Source organism: Lichenostomus cassidix, chromosome 6 (assembly GCF_008360975.1).
Source record: "Lichenostomus cassidix isolate B80296 chromosome 6, HeHo_3.0, whole genome shotgun sequence".
In the NCBI taxonomy this organism is placed as follows: Eukaryota; Metazoa; Chordata; class Aves; order Passeriformes; family Meliphagidae; genus Lichenostomus; species Lichenostomus cassidix.
The window spans coordinates 14,968,462-14,988,626 of NC_139487.1; the positions used below are offsets into that span (position 1 = coordinate 14,968,462).

The following is a 20,165-nucleotide window of genomic DNA, read 5'->3' on the forward strand; positions in this document are numbered from 1 at the left end:
TGCACGTTTCACCTTATCTTCCTAGAGTAGGGAAGTTCATCTTAAGATGGGAAAACAGAAATTTCACATAACTGAAAACTCATTCATTAACAATAAGTTTATAGAAATACTGAAAAGCTGATTTTTGTTTAAACACCAAGCAAGCATGGACATATGAATATTCCTAACCTGTAAAATGATTCCTCCACATTATATCAGCGAAACTCATTGGTGGGCCACTGGGAGGGTAGTGTTTACCTTTCAGAGGCTCATGATCAGTCCTTATCATATCCATTAAGGAATTTTCCAAAGAGTGCAAGTTAAAAGTGTCATAGGGCCTATTCCGGTCCTAGAAGAAAAAACAAAAGAAGAAAACAAGTGTTATTCAAAAACCTAATTTTCTAACATAGGCTCATTTGTTGTTATATAAATTTCAGCATCCAAGTCTAAATTTCTTCTTGATAGAACTTTTTATAAGGAAAAAACTTATAAATATGTCTACAGTAGTTAAAATTATACCCTTCATTTTGCAACTGCTGCTTTCATCAGCACAGCTATGCAAAGAGGCTTTAAAATATTTCTAAAAATATACATACAAGCAATAGCTAATTCTAAACATTATCATTTAAATAAGAACTTAGACATAAAGCAATACTAATGCTTACACTGGAGAAGCAAAACTGTTTCAGAGATTTTTTGGTTTACAGCTCTATCATCTGCCTTCTGTCACTGTGCTACCTTAATGTGAGAGCAAAAGCAAGCAATGCTCAAGACACCAGCAGGCAGCTTTGTTCCAGAAATTACCAATTAATTCTTCAAATTAATTCTTCTAACATATGTCTGACAAGTTTAAGGAAAGTACACTAGGTGCAAGAAAAAATAAAGGCAAGCTAGGATAACACTTCCACCACAGGGCATTCAAAAACCTGAACAAGGGTTGGTTTGTATCGTTTGAATCCCCCATTTTTAATTCACTGTAGTTCTGCTTCTGCTTTTGGTAAGTAAAAGGGAAAAAGAAAAGAAAATAAAAACAAAACCCAGAATCAGTCTTTAGCAGGCCTACTAGAACAACCATTTTCAAAGTTCAGGAACAATCCACCAATCCCCATATATCTAGAGCACTGTACACCATACGACATAAGCATAACAGAATGGCCCCTTGTAGTCATCCTGTTGCTACAAAAACATTCCTTTTCCAATTGTCATCACTATCATTAAGAAAAAGGGGAGTTGTATGCTATATGATGCTACAATTGATAAGGAGTGGTGTAACATTCTACTCTGCAAACCAAAACCTTCATTGTAATATGCTCCCACAATTCCTAGAACAATGTTTTTCACATGCTGGTTACTAGAAGATACTCTTGCTTGAAAAACTAAAACTTAAAATTCTCAGAGAAAAAGCAGAAGTATCCATAAAAAAGGTAATAAAAGTTTTGTCTTAAATATTATTTCTCTTGAACCCTCTTGTTCTTAGGTTGTCTTTAAATAAAAGTAAAGGAGAGAACTGAGTTCAGTGGTGTAAATTAAGCTTTCTTTTAATATTCCTGTTCTGGAATTAAAATAAATACACATCATTAAAAGCTTGCTGTCAGAGACAGCTCTGAAATACAGATAATCTTACTGTCAAAAGTCCCATGTTCCCACAGTCCCTACTCTAAACTGAAGACCCAGTTTCCCTTATAAAACATGCTACTGTTGTATATTCTATTAGTGGACTACCATTATTTTCTCTACACATTTATTTAATCTATTGAGCATTTTTGGCAGTCAAACATAATGTTCAAAGAATACGACTTGATTTCTGTTAGAAGCTATACTAAGTACTGAAGTTCAAATGAGCTCACTGATTTTCAGTTCTGATTGTTGATGATTTTTATACCTTTTACAGCTGCTTAGAATGCCAGGATTTGTATACTGTATTTAAAAGAGTACTTGTTCACCTATCCAAGTGGATCAATACATTGGAATATAAAATAAAATGTATGTCCAGGAAATCCAAAGTAGATCCTAGGAGGAAAAATAACCACAAGCCAAACAAAAACAGCCAAAAAGCTGAGGTTGGGGTTTTTTCCAAAAAAGAAAACTTATTTTGGTTAAAAACCCCCATTTCTAAGTAATCAGCAGGAGGAGAGAAGAGTTTATTTCATATTCACTTCCTTTAAAAAAAAACCAAAAAACCAAGGCTAGATTGAAAACACAAAACTTGGATGTAAAAAAAATCTATTCGAGTGATATAATAGTAAATTGATTAAATAGCATCTGAATCATTCCCTCAAAGCAAGAATGTTTGTCTTTTCCTATTTGCTTCTTTTAGATGTGTGTACTGTGCATGCACAAAGAGGTCAGATGCTCCAGTACCCAACTATAACATCTCTTCAAAGAGAAAATACAAATGCAAACATACAGCTTATATCCTAAGTAGGGGTAGGGAAGTATTTTTCAGTCACATCTGTGCCCTGATCTGATTTATTATACAGTTGTAGCAGAGCTGAGCTGGCAAAACCAACACTGGCAGGAGAGCAAAAGAGCAGGACTGCTGCTTTTGCCACAATGATAGTTTACTTCAGCTTTAAACATTCCTGAGATTACAGTCTTAGAGGTCGGAAGGCATGAGTTCAGAAGAGGACACTGCCTACAAATTGAATTTAATTGTCCTTTATTAACATATGTATGTTATATTTTAACCATGCTACTATAGCAGCAAATCCCTGGGAGGTCCTACTTTGTTCTGTAACTTGCCAAGGAGCTGTGCACATGGACACAAGCAGAAAAAAGGAGAAAGAAATCCTAGCATTGCAGCAATGCTATGCAGGGCAGGCTTATTAGAATGCTGCATCTTCCTAACCTTTCAAGGGGCATACAAACCTGCAATATATTTTCAAGATTAAAACAGACCTACATTAGACATAGGAAGATCGATTTAATCAAAACTCTTTACCAGGCAATTATAACACTTCCCATTATAGCACTTGAGCAAGATAAATCTAGTAAAGGAAATTTTAGACACAACAGATTTTATGAGCATGTTGTGGCAGTGCATAACGCATGCTGACTACAGACTTTGCAGTGTGGGTGATAAAACACTAGTAAGGGCTAACATTCTAGCTCCTAAATAAAAGGGCTATTACCATTTTTCTCAGTAGCTTTCATTTCAGCAGTAACTCATTTGTACTCAGCAGATTTGAAGACTGTTTTCTAAATTCAGCAATTTCTTCCAAGACGACTGCTGTTTCTGCACACACACACACACACGATTATGTTTCCTCATTTCTCAGCATGAACAGGTTCCCCTGGTTTTGTGAGCTGATACTGTTCCATCTCCTAGATTTGCCTTTTGCATTGTTTCCACAGGCTACCAATCTATTGCCAAACAATGCCAACAACATAAACAATTCATAAAGGTCCTTAGCAGAGCATGAGAACTTTGAAAGAAAGTTCTGGGACAAGGACCATGAACTAAAATCAAAATATATACAAAATACAGAATGATAAAGCATAATAAATAACGTGGAAAAGAAGTCTGAAAATCCAGCAAGTCTAGAAAATCTGCTGGGATATCTTCCTAAAGAAGACAAAGCTCCTAAGACCTACTTAGATAAACTGCATTATGGATAAAAGAGAAATCTCCAACCACAAGGCACTGTCTTTGGCTACAGAATAATCATTAAGTCAGCAAAACATTAAGTCCAGCCTGCCCATGCTGGATTGTGCTTCTGCTCTGTGCAGACAGCAGCTCCTGACTTGTTAGCTGCTGGTGGATATGGCAGCATATTTCAGTTCTTAGAATACTCCAGTCTTGAAAGAAAGAAAAACAGCTTAGCAATAACAGTTCTTAGAGGAGAGATGGGTCTCAAAGCTTTAAATCCCAGCCCTTCCTTCATGGCTGTTATCCATACATTCGGCCATGCCATACACTTTCTCAAAGAGGACATGTTAAGCATGGTGAAAAATTACAAATGCATATCAGGATCAGATTTTTGAAGGATCACAAAGTGAAATGGGCCTTTAATTGGAGTTGGTTCTCAGCCTTCTACCTCTAAATATCTTACTTGTAAGGGTGATTAAAAATCCCACAAAATACAGTGTCTATAACATTTTAATTGAAAAAAACCCAAAACCAAAGAGTAACTGCCAAAAATAACTGCTGAGTCAATACACTAAATAAAATGAGAAAATCCAACAATGTGCATTTTATCTAAATCTTATGCTTTTGTGCATATGCATTATGTACAAAATGTGTATTTAATTACACAACCATGATAATTATTCAGAGGTCTCCAGTCTCCATCCAATACACACAATGAACAAGCTCTAGGAAGAAATCAAAACAGTGCTTTGAATAGGTCTATCTCTAGGCCTCTGTCACTTATTCCAGTAGATGGCCAAACTGTAATAAGTGCATCAGCAAATTCCAGGAGGGGCAAAGTCATTTTGAAAGTTATCTTAATCATGAAACAAATATTACTTCGCAGTACGTGAAATATTGACACGTGTAACATTTGAAATAAAAAGAACTTTTCCCCATTTGTTGTACTCTGTAACCTGGTAGCCTTTGCTCTGCCCCCTTCAGACTCACAGCACAGGCATGTAAGGGCAGGGCACACCAAGCACTGCTTCAGTTCTCTCCCAGCAGATACAAACCGTGTCTTTACTGGTGAGAGGGGAAGATAAAGAATGAGAAAAAAAATATATGAGTACCTCATGGATGACAATGTCAAGACCAAATACATAGCTAGGACCATAACAGGTGAGAAGCAGATCTTAATACAGCCTGATTTCCTCACTAACTCTCTCAGTTGAACAGGTAGCCCAAAGTAATTGGAACTAATGAACTAAAAAAGGAAATAATTGACCTATCCTATGGCAGAGGCATGGAGAACAAGCATCTTGCTCCAAAACCTGAAGCCATATAATTTTCTTCTGTCTCTGCAGAGGATTATGGCAGAAAAGACACTTGACTGTTAATTATTAAAATACGGTTAAAAAGACAAGTTTTACCCTGAGAATGCATGTCAGCAATCACATGTTGCCCAAGCCTAGCTCCCATCCATACTCAGAATCCTTAACTGTGAAACATGATTGCATGTGTTAAATCCCTGTTGGTATGGTCACCTACATCTATAGCATAAAATACACATGGAATTGAGAGATACCCCTTATCTGCATATTTTTTACTGTGCAAGCAACAAATACTCAGGTATCTAGACTCCCCCAAAGATACATTTCCCTGGGTCTACATATTTCAGTTCACGGACTTCCTACTAAGCTTCCAAGCTTCCTATATTCTGAACACTATCTCAGTATCAGTAATTTATTTCAGTGTTCTACATTTTCACGTTGCCCTAGATTTTTCAGCTTTCTGCACCAGTATGTGGCACAACACAACCCAACTCTGCTGAGCAACAAGATGGCTTAGACTCACGGAAATATTAACTGTTTCCAGCATACCACAAATCCAGCAAGGCTCACAGGAATCATCAGATCCTGCGACATTACACATAGTATTTTGATCAGAAGAGTAAGATGAGATCTAGGGAACAGCTAAAACTCCTATGGCTTAAAAAACTTTCCTGTCAATGCAAACTTCTTCACAGGGGTCACTGCTGTGTTTTGTTCTGTGCCCAATATAAACCTGGATTTGGCTGGACAGGATTGCTAAGCATTGCCAACTAAAGCTGAAGTCAATGGACACACAGCTTTGAATAAATACAGGGTAAAATGCCAGCACTGTTTCAAATGGGGCTCGCTCACTCTGTTCTAGCACCTGCAGCAGGGCTTATTACTAAGAATACGAGGAAAACAAGTTTGTCTTGTTTCAGTATCTCAATTCAAAATAGCAAAACCAACAACTGCAAAAAAAGTATTCTGAAGTTTAGCTTGGGACATGCTCAACATGCCATGATGGTGCACATGAATAATCACATACAGCATGCTCTAAATGCTCGCTGGGCAGCCCTTCACTTCTTGCAGCTTTAGCTGGGATGCAATCCCAGTTGCATTCTCAGTGAAGTTAAAAAAAAAAAAGCCTTTCAAAATATACAAAATCTGAGGAATATGGTCACATGGTAAAGTGAAATTATTACTGTACAAAGAAATAAAAAAAATTGTAAATAGCAAGTGTTACTTCCTTTGCAGTTTGGTGCTGGAATGCTGCCAATGACAACATGACTGACAACCCAGATGCACGCAGACCTAGAACGACCAGAAATTTCAGAAATTCTTCCTTATATTGGATTTAATAAAAATATGCAATAAACCAAAACAAATGAGCAGACATAAAATGTATGTAGAATGGAACAAATAGGGTAAATTTTTCTATGCCCATAATGAGGCACAGCTACTAACACCAAGTCTTAATGGAATTTTATTTGAATTCCATTTTCTTTTTTATCTTTCCAGTTTATTTTGGGTAGTAGCAATCTAAGCTGGATTTATTGTGTTCCTTTACTGGAACAAATTGGGGAATGTTTTCTTATGTTATTGTTGCTTTTGGAATGTGCACAGGACACATCAACTTCTCATACATTTGTCTTTTCTCAACACCACAAACTGTAGCACATTTTATTTCATAGGTGTTCAGAAGTTCACTAGGCAAAAGGTGAATTTTTTAAAGCTTATTTAGCAGGCTTCTAAAAAAAAAAAAAAGGTTTAATACAAATATAAAACAATACCTAACTGTATACAGATTATGGAAACATTTCCATGTAATTTGGAAAATAACATTTCAAAACTCTAGTTAATATTTAGTCACCTTGTCTGTGTTATATAAACTTTTATAGTTAACATGCAAGAACTTGGATTGAATCCAAAAGCCTTAAAAACTTGACCTACTCAGGCAATTTTTCCACAAAGAAAGGTAAAGCTGTATTCAAATTTTAACCCCTTATAAATTCTGAGTTCTAAAATGTTAGAAGAAAATGAAAATCAGTTAAATGTTTGTTATTTTAATTTTCAGATTAACTAAAAAGCACAGGAATAGGAAGAGATACAACCAGCATTATATGGAATTACAAAAACTAATAAAATTATCTTATTTGGTTTAAATGTCCCTTTACTTTGCAGCTGAGACTCCCTTTTTGTACAAACTTAATACATGCTCAAAATATATATTAAAAAGTTGAGTCTTTATAGCTATAAGATTTGGTATCACTTAAACAGAATATCCTGTCAAGTTACTGAATATTCAATATTTCCTCGCAAAGTGTGGGGAAGAAAGTAATTGAATTTACTCTGCTTTTTCCTAAATAGATGTGGTAACTACAGAACAGAGAGGAACACATTAACTGTTCCCCTGGTTTAGGCAATTCATGTTTTGGAGCTGCAGGGAACAAACCATAATATGGCTCTACTTAATAGAAACTACACATACATACACATACACACACACACACACATATATATATATACATTCTACACTATATTGCTAGATTTTTTCATTAGAGCCTTACTAAGCAATAGCCTACATATCATGTCCTTTGAAGCCCTCTTGGTTTTTCTTCCAATACAGGCTTTTATAATATGCTAAGCATACTGTTTACATGATCACTAGCATTATTTCTCCATTCAATGACAGAAAAGCACAAAGAGTCAAATGCTCCAATGGGGAACACCATCTTTTACCAGCAAAGAGAAATATAATATAATACAATTAATATTTCAAACATCTTCCTTTTGCCATGAAAACAATTAAGCAATCTATTTTAAAAACCCTAACAAAAATCCCACAACAACAACAAAAAAAGAATCAGAAGAATCAACAAAACACCTATTATTTTTACAGCCATTACGCTAATGTAGGGAATGATCTGCAGACAGTACAACTGACTGAGCACTCAGTGACAGGATTTATGTTTAGTCATATTTTGATCAATGTGATGCTTTAGATAAAAATCTGCTCATCAGTCCTGCTGCTGAATGCATCTCAAAAAGCTGATGTATCCACTTTCTATTATAGTTACTGATTCCAGTAACAAATGGTTCTAACACTTGTAAAATACAGGATTAAAGTAGTTACACCCAAGATGACCATCAATTCACAAAAACAAGCAAGTGGAAAAAAAAAGATGTCAGCAGTAGAATTTACAAGCCCATTCATTATACCCTTGAGCTATTAAAATGACATAATTTAACTGCTTCATTGGCCTGCTGTACAAGAGTTCAGCACTGATAAGTTACCTTTGGGCTTCTACCACTCTGTTCAGTAGAATGTTGCCTGGGTCCCATAGCAAGGAAAAACTAACATTGACCTAAGAACTCCTTGCCAGACAAATCAGCACAAGTGCAAACCCCAAATCACAAGATGAAAGCACTACAGAGATGCAAAGACGGAGGGAGTACTGGGGATTCTACAGCATTAAAGGATCTGAATTATCACACTTCGCAGTCTGGACCAAAGAATGTAAAAGACAGTAGAGGCATATTGTAAAAGGAAGCTATTGTCTCGAAGATTTACAGTCTGTCTCATGGTATGATAGCACAATGAGACAAAATGGGAGACAGAAAAGAACACAAGTGATCACTGTCAAACTAATGCCTGAGCACCATTGCCCAGTAGCTTCATTAACTAAGGCCACCAAGCCAATGAGACTCAAGGATTTCTCAGAAACACTGGTTTTGTCTACAGTTCCTGATCATCAGTGACAAGGAATATATTCATAGAAGAAAAAAAAAGAAGTGTCCCTGAAGTGTTTAAGCCTGATGACAAATAAAACATTGTCTCTCACCCCTAATCATTGTGCTTTTAAGAAAAATGTGACTAAAATAGCATCTAACTGGTACATCCCAAGTCAGGCAGGCTCCTGTTCCATTTCTGTTGTGCTCAGGAAACAGTGCCTCGTGACAAAAATCTTGTAGGTGTCAGAACTCTAGTAGCTATTTTAACAAAAGAGAGGGACCATATTTCAGCTGTTCTCACAGGACAACATCCTCACCTACAGGTTTGGAGAACTACCCTTAGAGAGTACAGCCATGTTCATGTTCCATTTCAGAACATGAAATGGTGCAGTGGGGATCATTGTTAGTATGGGCTGGGGGGAACTGGGGTCATTCACCAATATTTACTCATAGGCCTAATCTGGGCCAGAAACACTTGCAACGAAAAACAGCTCCCAGAATAGACAAGGAGGTGACCTTTGCAGTGTGATGTCACTTTGTATCCAGCAGGATTTCAAGAAAAAGTTTAACCTATTAGTTGCAATATACTTTTAATTACTAATTAATTTCCAATTACTCATGTGAACTATCCAAGTCCTAACTTTATACTATTACAGCATGATTAATATGCATGACAAATTGTGGCACACAACAATCCACTCTGTCACCTTCTTCCTAATGAGGATTGAGAATAGTTAGGTAGCAAATGTTCTCCATCCTGGGACTTTATCAAGGACATAATCTATCACAGAATCCCAAGCTGTCTCAGACACCTTCCTGTAAGAGAAACAGAACTACAGGCTTTCTCAAGCTGTGCACCTACTTCTAAACATGAGTTGAAGACTCCTGTATAGCCAATGAGATAACAGGCAAACCTTTTCTTAAAGGATCATTATGTTAGAAACTAATTTAAAAATATTTGCTATTAAGTATTTGATTGTCTGCAAAAGTACCAAAGGCTGCATATATGCAACTGATGAGGTAGGAAACAGCAGACAGCAGCAATCCAAAGACCACTTGTAACATCAAGTCCCACTTAGAGGAATGGCAGGCAGAAGCGGAGCAGAAAAATCCCAGTCCAAAATTACATTCTAATTAGAAGCAACTCATCAAATCAAGAAGAATTCTTCAAATCATGGTTTCTGCAAACAATTCCATTCCAGATTAAATTTTATAAACAAAGGAATTTTTCCAGTTGCAAGTACTGAATCATCCCATGTATGAAAAAAATTCAATTTAATAACAAATTCAGAATTAATTTATTAAATATATTACTTCATATGATAATATATTAAAATACTAACTGAATCACACTATGCATACTTACATCTTCTATTGCCTAAGGGGCTTAATGGCATACAGGATATGAGGAAAAGAATAACTAACTGTATCATGTATAAAGTGCCTGAATACGTATGTTAAAATTCTTTAAAATAACCAGAATAAAAAATTCTTCCTCTTAGATAAGAAGAGGCTATGAGCAGTTGTGTTGTCAGGTAGATGTTAATGCATTCAAATTACTGCTGCACATTTGGATTTAATTAAAATAATTCAGAAATCACTTACAAGATACACAAGTACAAGTGTGAGCAGCCAATTAACCAACCGGAAACCTTCTTTATGCGGAAATTGAAAACCGTATATTCATAGGAGCAAGAAAAACACTTTCCTTTTACATCATAAGAGTTAAACTGATTAGCACATGGCAAATTTAGTAAAGATTGCTCCAGACAGGAAAAATGTCTTGAGATAAAAGCCTGCCTGATTTGCAACAGAATTCTCCTTTTTTTTTTGCACAAGGTAATAAAACCTGACAGGCGCCTTGAGAAAATGTTGCTACAAGGAAAGAACCACAATGTTTAGCCACTTACATATATTCAGGGAAACTGTAAGAAGGTCAGTATGAGTACCTTGGACAACAAATGTCTAGAAAAAAGACATGCAAGACTGACAAAAAATTTTTAAAACATCAGAAGACAGGAGAAAATAATGTAGCTGCCATAACTGGTCTTCCCATTCACAGAGGAAAATCAGGTAAACAAGGGTAAACAGAGAACATAGCTAAGTAGTAGGAGAAAGCAATATCACCTATCCAAATCAATGACAGATGAGGGGCATGGCAACATTGTAATCAAAAGGAGCCAGAGTCAGCAAGGCAATCAGTGCAACTAGTAAAGCTAGTCCAAGAATGTCAGTACTGTATATATCCGACCAGCAAATAAAAACTAAAGAACTGCAAGAACTGAAGCAGATTATGAAACCATAGATGACAAACACTTTTTCTAGTTTTTATGACTGAAATTCAAGGATTTCTTCTCTTCCAAAACACAATGCAGAAATAATGTAGCATTATGCACTACTGATGCAATACCCTTGAAATGATGATTCTTCATTCTTGAAAAATTATGATCTGAGTGAACTAACAAGGACTTCCATAGAGCCTTTCACATGGTGCTACAGGCAAAGTAACCATGTAAGTGGCAACAAAAAAGTAACCAGTGCAATTGAAGTAAGAAAGAAAATGGCAAAATGGGAGAGAGCTGCTAGTGCTCAACAGAATCCACTAAAGAAAAGAGAATAATGCAGCTTCTTAAGGGCAAATCTTGAGACCAGTTTTGTTGAGATCACTTGAAATACTTGAGATCAGTAATGTTGGTTATTAAAGTAGAAACACAATAATAATATTTATAAGACATCAACAACCCAGAGGAGATAAGCTCATCATACAAAAAGAACTGAAGAACTGGAGCAAAGCAGACTGATATGTAATAGCACTAACTACAAGGTCATGACCTCAAAGACTCAATCTTCACTATAAACTGGGATCTCATCAACCAGAAAGAATGACACAGAAAGGAGAAATACAGGAGTTTTTTAGTCAATTTCTGGACAATTATAAAGCACAAATATAAATGTTATGTGTGAAAAGGTAAACAAAATTGAAGGTTGTATGAAAAACTATCCATCTCCCACAGTTGCCTTTTGCATCTATGAATGCCTATTATTCATTTAAAAAGCTGTTTGCACTGTATTTGTTCTTTTAAATTAATTCCCCTTGCTCTGCATGTCCAGTGAAGTCAAGGACTGAGCTATATTTTGCAACATTCACCAGTTCAAGTTTATATTCAAACAAGGCTACTGTGCAAGAGAAATAGCAAAAAAAATTTCCAGTTTCTATACAACCTGAAGCCTTTCGAAAAACCTGTAAAATTTACTACAATCAATTTTCAAGTAGTTTGGAGTGGCATACATAACATTAGGTACTTCTCCCTCACCTAGCAAGAAAAAATTGTTACGTAAGTAATCTACTATTTTGTAAAACCATGTCAGAAGAGCATGCTGCTGTTTAGACACGGCAGGTAAGAATGTCTGCAGAAACTTGCATCAAAATATTGCCTGTAAAATCTGCTGACAATTATGGCTGATTTTTTTACTCGTAAGTCACAGGTACAGCTTCACTTATTAACAGCCAAAAGTAGCAGGAGCCACCCACCTGAGGACCCTTACCACTAAAAGTTCAATCTAGTTCCAACTCTGCAATATTCGCAGGAATTCTCATCCACAGAAATGAATGGGTATATTGTCATGTTGGATTGCCATATTTGAAAATGCCACAGCTTCCCTTTCATTCTGTACTATAAAAGTCCTACTTTTTCTTGTTCCTGACTTTTGTTTCCTCTGCTCTCTTGTTCTGTCTTCCTGCTGCACAGTCAGCTGCTACTTCAGGCTTTGTGAGTTTTAAGAAAAACCCTTTCAGTTACTGTGAGAGGTCTCACTGTTCTCAATTTTTTTTTACAATTGTCACGGGAAGAAACTATATGATCCTGGAGAGAATACATGAGCAAGAGAATTATTTAACAAGGTGAAATAATTAGGTCAGATTGTTGTTGGCATCATGATTTAAAAGGAAAAGGTATCTTTGTAAGTAGTTAAAAAAAAATTCAGACCCACAGAGTGTGCTATAAACATTTTACAAACTTGGTTATTGCACGTGTTAATGCTTACTAAGCACATCAATAGATGATATTAGATTTGGTTATAAGCCATCTGTTGACATGCTAACAATCAGTTAATACATTAATAATTTGTTAACCCTTTACAAATGCAAAGGTCATGTGGTAAATGGGAGTAACACTAGCCGCCTCCATGTTAATCCATTAATGCTTGTGACACCTCTCTTTCACAAAGCAAGATACTTCAGCAGAATGAAGCAGCAACTTTCAACAAGGAATTCGGAATTTTCATTTAATCCAAAACAATATTTAACCATCCAAGTGTTTTAAAACAAAATGTTTGTTCTGTTTCATTTCAGCAATTTCCATAAGAAGCTACTATTCTGAAGACTGTCTTTAGGAAATTAGTCTTACCTGCAAAAAAGAGCCTTTACCACTCAAAGAATAAAACCAAGAGAGCTTTGGGGGGTGAATTTCTTTGTTGTCTGACATTTCTCATTAAAAGATCAGCTTTAAGTGGCCTACAGTGTTGCCAAAAATAACTTTTTTGGATTAATCTTTTTCAGATGAGCACCTTCACAATACTTCTTCCATGTAGGAAAGATGAATTTCACTGGAACATCCACTTATGATTATGATATAAAATCAAATCATCTATAAAATGTCCATGCTTTTCTCATTTACGTCAGAAGCATTTTTTTGTCATTTTGTGTGAAAATCCATCCCAAGTCACACATTCTGAGAGTTTGGTGTGGGCATGGGGAAAGTGTGCCCACTTAGTCTGCTTGTTCAGACTAAGCTATCACTTGGTTGAAATATCTAAATTTCTAGAATATAGAATTTCTAGCCAATATTTTCGAAAATACCGCTCTCCCTGAATTTGTTTAAACCTACTTAAAACCCCTCATGCTATTAATTTTGCTCAGGCCTAAGTGAACATGATTCAGCTTACAACTACAGGGATTTATTGGGCTTTCTTCTGTAACCTGAAGCTTTGACACAGAAAGTGGAATAGGGGAGGCCAACTCAAATGAGAAGCCTCATTGAAAAAAAAAAAAATCAGGAACAGGAAGAAATAGAAGGGATGTTTGAAATCAGTTGAACAGTTCAAGGGTGGATAAAACAAAGAAAAGGGGCCATGCCCACTGAAACCCATTGACAGTTGGTGCTCTGTACACATAACTTTCATTAACTTTGTTAAACCAAGGACAAAGAACTGTAGAGTTGATCAAAAGCCTCTTAACTTGGGTGATGAATCATGTGAAGTTTATCATCCTAACATGCAACACAATCTGTGCTTTTGCTTAAGCAGTTTATTTAGAGTCTAGGAATTTAAAAGAAAACTGTTGTAAATTCTTGCAAATTTCGCAAAGCCATCCAGAAAAAAGAATTAGGAAGAGCAGGAGTAAGACTTCTACAGAATCTGGAAGATGTACAAAGAACGACATAAACAGTTGAAGGAAAAGAGGGTATCAACTAAAGAGATTAAATATTTTGCTTCTTTTCTCTGATGAAAAGTTCTTAATTCGTCAGTAATTGGCATGTAACATAAACTAAAAATTTTCACAGCAAACAATTTGTTGTCTTCACTTTTTCATGCCTCATTCGAGATTCGCACAAACAGCAAACTTAGACTGCAGTGGATGTTCTCTTTTCAAAGTCCTATTTTCTAAATATTCCAGAAAAAAACTACAATTTTTTGTCTTCTCAGATTGAACATTAAGAAAGAACCTGATTTCCCAAACTCTGTGCCTCTTATTTACATCCGTAGAATGGTGTTCCCATCACCCCTTCTAACATTGCTGTGACAAAGCAGATCAGTATCTGTCCTGATCGGCACAGTGCTGCTCTCCTATAAAATCTTAGAAAAACTGACAATGTTATCTCTGGAATGAGCTTGAGAAACACACAATAAAGGGACAAAGCCACATGTCCACAACAAGGAAGAAAAGGAAGACCTCAATTAATTGGGATTTACAAATGCTACTGGTAGCTTGTAGGAAAAAACAGAATCACATAACTGAAATTTATGAAAATGAAAAAGTTGACCAAGTCTGAATACACATCAGCTAAGTTTCTGTGACCTTTCACAACTTGCAGTTTTAAAATTCTGGAATTTACACATAATAATAAAAAGATTACACAAATGATGATCTAAAAATTTGTACACTCATCTAACTACTGAGAAAACTGCTTAGTATTGGTATGTGCAACATTCTAACAATTGTTTAAAAGCAATGCTTTTGTGAAACATGAAAACATTAAATAAAAATTAAATAAAAAAAGAAATTGTGAAACAAAACATGGCAACAGTACCCTAAATTTAGGTACAGAATGTATAAAGTATCACAATAGCCTAAAAACTATAAAATCTAGAATACAAGCAAAATTCAGATGTGTACTGTTTAAGATCACTTTCAAACTTTAAACTAAACAGTGCTATATTTCAGCTTCTCCTAGTATAGTTCTGCTAGGAATTACTCATGAGTGACCTTAACGAAAGGAGAGCTATTTTACCAACTGCTAACAAATGGAAATATTCATCATTCACTCAGCAAACTCTCTTTTTTCTCCTTTAAAACCCCTGGAACATGAAAACACTACTTTTCCAGGTCTCTCTTCCTTGTACATTCCATTCACAAAAGCAGTCTAGGCTAAAAGATGAAAACTGGGAGAGATGATCCAAGAAGGGAAATAGCAAAATGAACTGCAGTGCCCTTCACCTTCCCTTCTACCATTTCTCCCAAAGACAGATAATCCTTTATCAAATCTTTAAGACAAAATTTTTGATTCACTGTTCAATATTAGTACCTTTAATGTTTTCAAGGAAGTCCTGTCTACATAAGGAGTTGATCAGAATATCAGATGCATAACTGAGCTCAGATCTTTGCTCACTAACTTTGACAGTTTAACTACAATTGGTTACTTAAAATCAAAACTCTAATCAATAAGCAATTAGTGCTCAGTCATAACGCTTTGAATATAAAACAGTCATTTGCTTTTTTCCTGTACCATTACTATGTTTTAATTAATTTGAAAATGTAGACATTTAGAACTCGATCAAATTTAAAATCTAACAAAAAATCATACAATACTTCACAGCTACTAAGCCAGAAGGTCATGTGTGACTTGAATCTGTTACACTGGAAGACTACTGAGATATCACAACACGTATTCCCACATTTTAGTATTCAGAATCCAGCTATAAACAGTGCTAGTTAATAGTACCAACTGAAGAATGTAAGAAAGGTGGGGAAATAAAAAAAAAAAAAAAAAAGGAGACCTAGGTACTTTTTTTTTCTTTTTGTCTATAAAGTTGCAGGCTGTCAGTACTTGTGCACCACTATGCAAAAAAATTAGGATTAGACTACATGTTAAGAAAGTTTTTAAGATAACAGTATCACTACTAAACTGTTAAGAAGCTAGAACCCAGAATGACAAATATAGACTAAGAAACCCAGCATCTTAAAAATTAATCTTTAAACAGACCTTCTGCATATAATTATTTCTGACTGAAAAAAACCCTCTAGATTTAAAGATTTTTTAAAATTAGACACCAGAGTGTATTACCCAGTAAAACTCCTTTACTCATAAATACAAAACTTTGTTGCACTTATGAATGTTCCAATACTTGAACTCTAGATTTATAAATATATACACACTTATATTTAAACAAAACTCACTGCATGTAAGAATTGGCATTTTGTTTAAGTATGAAATACTGAAGTTACATAAAATTTCTAAATTTAGCTTATAATTTTATCTGGTCCAGACTAATTCCAATTGAAAACAATAAAGAAAAAAAAGCCACACTAAAACACTTCCCCAAAAATCCTTTCTCAGTCTCCCTGCAAAAGACAGCACATTAAAACTATCTTTATACACAATAAACACCACCTTATTTATTTCTGCTAGAGAAATATTTATCAGTAAAGCTGCCAAGAATGATTTGATGTATGCCAGAATCTTCAGAGCACAAATTGCAATGTATTTTTTGTTTCTAAAGAGCATTACTTGGAAAACAGCAAAATTCAACACAGTTTCTGGGAAATTTTTACAGTGTTGTTATAATTAAAAATCCACAAGGTAGACATCCTTAATTAGAACACTCATCTACAAACACTTAATTCCTTCTCTATCTTCACTGTAAAGAGAATTTCTTATCCTTGCTTCCAAGGGTCTATTTCAGGCACTATCAATCCTCCTAACCCTGCAAGCTGTGTCTCAGTATCTTCACATGGCTAAAAGCCAAAAGAAATACACTATTTACCTGAGAGAAGTAAAGGGAAAGAGAATTGTGCGAACAGCTCAGAAGCAGGAGATGAAAATAGCTCTCTACAAGCCCCACTAGTCTGCTGGAAAATGGAACTGAAGCACTGCTGGGAGAACGGTGTCCCAGGGACAATCAGTTAATGTCAGCCTCAAATGCCAGAGCTGAGGATCACCTAACATAATAGCACAACACAGACTCCTTGCCACATGACAATCACAGACCCTTCACCTGAACCACTCAGAAGCCAAAGAATATTCAGAAGAGCAAACTGGACATGTTTTTGTACTTCCTATCTGGTCTAGTTCCACATCTGTTCCCATGATCTCATCTCCAACTCTTACTTGCTACATTACATTTCATTCCAGACTGATCACTTCTCTTTTTCCTTTCAGCTATCAGCTTTGTATCTCCTTTTATATATATATACATTGCACTCAAATTGTCCCAGTAAGTATATTAATGTAGTCTCCTTCAAAGCACTTTTAGACCTCTCAACACCAATCACAAGACAAACACCAGCAGAATTCCTACCAAATGGTATTTTAAATCTACTGATATGTTCTGCAGCACAGCTCCTTGGGACAGATACCAATTGGTTTTGACATACAAGATGCACTAAAGTATTACTCAAATTAAGGGATGAAAGTATCTAGCATATTGCTTTATACACATATTCTTAAGAGAAATATTTTCAAATTGAGCATTTTTTCCTAGAACAAGATAGATCAATAGCTGAGTATCAACTGTCCTCAAATATTATAGACTTGGAACACAAATCTCAGTTATAGATGTTTTCTAAAATTTGTGATCACTGCAAAGACATGAATTACAAAATGGCTCTCCCCAATGTTATTTCAAACTGTGAACATATTTAGTTTTCTTTTTCCTTAGAAAGGCTCATGACCTTAACATAAAAGAACAGGTTAACCCAAAGAACTTGCTAATGTGCGTAAGTGTGTTGCTAGAAAGTTTACTGGGAGGTATTTCTAAAGTAGCTCGAAACCACGCAGTTATGGAGGGTGGCAGATGTACACGGATAAACCTGCCAGAACTACTTGATAGTGCTGACAAGCAGAACTTACTGTGTCAACATATTGCCCAATTTCAGGGTGAGGGGAAGAAGAAAAAAGACAACCAGAACCTTGGCAGCAAATATTAAACTCTTAGACTGATCTGAATTTCATTTTTATCAGTGTAACTAAGCAGCTGCCTCCTACCAATAGTATGGTTTCAAGATGTCTTTGACAATTCGTTAAGTATAGCAGCAATCAACATTAACCCAGATTACAATTTTTAATAAGCAAAATTCAGCAGCTTGTATAAAACAAAAGGAGCTCAATAGGAAAAAAAAATACAAGTTTTCTGAGTCTCTGAAATCAGACTATTGTACCAGCTGGTACTGAGAATAGCCTAAACACTTGCTTTCAGTTGAACATGAAAATGCCAGGCTGAATTCACGGAGAAGAAAACAAGTTTCCAAAATTACATATTGGCTAATACTTCACTTTTTCAAAACCTTAATTTCAAAATCAAAAAAACTTTTCTTTAAAAGCTACATTTTCCCCCTAGAGCTGAGTAAATATCTGCCAGTTTAATTTGTGACAATTTACAGTCACATTAATAAAGTTCTGTATTCATTAAAGATGTATCTCACTAACCAAACCACAGAAATAAGACCATTTACTGTTGTTTTCACTACTAATTCAAACACACCAAAATTTGTAATGTCTTACATGTAGACAATTAAGAATACTTGTAAATTGAAACACATTTCCCACTGCTAAAAAATGACTGGGAGCTATTAGCTTTGTGGTGCTGTGCTCTGTGCAACATAGTATTTACACCAGGCATATTGTCTCTAAAGCATAATCTTCCTCCAGACTTCAGTGCTTCAGAGACATTAACCAGCAGCTCACCAGAAGCCACTCCACCTTCATTTAGGGCAGCCAATAAAAAAACTGTAACTCTCCCTTTAAACAGAATGAAGCAGCAAAATGAAATTTCAGGGCTGACTATAAGATGTCCTCTTTGAATGGGATTGGAAAGTGCATGGAAATGCATATCTTTTACTTCAACAGTCTCTTAAAATAATGGAGGTGGGGGTGCATTTATTTGACTTTTTTTAAATGTGTTTCTAAAACTAAGTGTCAATCTAAATGCTATTCTTACCAAACTGATAAGTCAAAAATGTTTGAGAGATCATACTTTCCTGAGAAAACAACTACCTGAACAGCAAGCATATATGAAGGATTTAACTCTATTCCAGAGCAGAAAATTTTGACTTGTCTGACAGCAAAATAGCTAACCTAGAAAAAGTCACTTCACCTAGTATAGATATAACTGCAAGTGCAAGCTCTGCTTTTTTTCAACTTAAAATGGATTTCACACCATGACAGGTTTCATTCTGCATTAAAATTGCAAATCTTCCATTTGGCCCAGTTTCAGCTGCAATTGATCTGCTTTGTCGTCATAGATTAAAAAAAAAACAGTGAAGGGCACTGCAGCTTTAAATATTTCAGAGCTATGTAGCTAGTAAATAGACTCCATTGCAATATGGCTCTGAAGGTCGTGTCCTATTGTCTCTTTTCTCTGCAAATATTCTGAACAGCATAAAATGGCTTATTTTATACAATACCTCCCTGCCATTTCTAAATCATTTCAATTGTATTAGGCATTTCCTCACTGGAAAGGACAGATACGCCACTCTTTCCATACACACCCACGCTGCTTCGAGATGTATTCAAAACGTCCACCGTGAATTTAACAGCAGGGTGTACATATTCCATGTATACTGCTTTTCATATGGATACCTTATGCGAACAGACTCCCCGTTAAATCCCACCACAACATAAGGACAATTAGTTATTGCAATGGTGATAAAACAATTAACTGAATTTCAGATCAAGAAGAATCTTGGGTTAAAATTAACAGCCCAGTTAGAAAACTGAAGCCAGCAATTTCAACATCTCAGATTTCTCACATATGGGAGAATATGAAAAAAAAATTCTAACACAGCACCAAGGGAACGTAGTCTGCCGAACCTGTTTTTCATGAAGGCTACTACCTTTCAGATGCTGAAACAAAGCAAGAAACAACAAAAAAACCCCCACACGCCACATTTACCAATAAGTTACAAGAAAAATAAGATTTTAAACCTTAAGCTAGAATTGTAAATCTTTGTGTTTGCATTCCCTAGGTTCAACCCCACTCCTTTCATATAAGGTGACTATTTGATACAAATATGAGTTATGGAGATGTCACTCAGACAGAACAGTAATATGAAATACAGCCCTATAAAAAATACA

The 20,165-nt window shown here is 35.6% G+C and overlaps 1 protein-coding gene across 10 annotated transcripts in view; it reads right to left on the reverse strand.

Moving 5' to 3' along the window:
* CPEB3 (cytoplasmic polyadenylation element binding protein 3) overlaps positions 1-20,165 on the reverse strand; it is an 80,602-nt gene that overhangs the window by 51,077 nt on the left and 9,360 nt on the right. For 7 of the 10 annotated variants that reach the window (XM_085065180.1, XM_085065184.1, XM_085065187.1 and 4 more), the window contains exon 3: positions 169-328. In XM_085065180.1, the coding sequence (XP_084921306.1) occupies positions 169-328 (160 nt within the window). The remainder of the gene's footprint in view (positions 1-168; positions 329-20,165) is intronic. The other 3 variants (XM_085065188.1, XM_085065182.1, XM_085065186.1) reach the window with 1 other exon arrangement.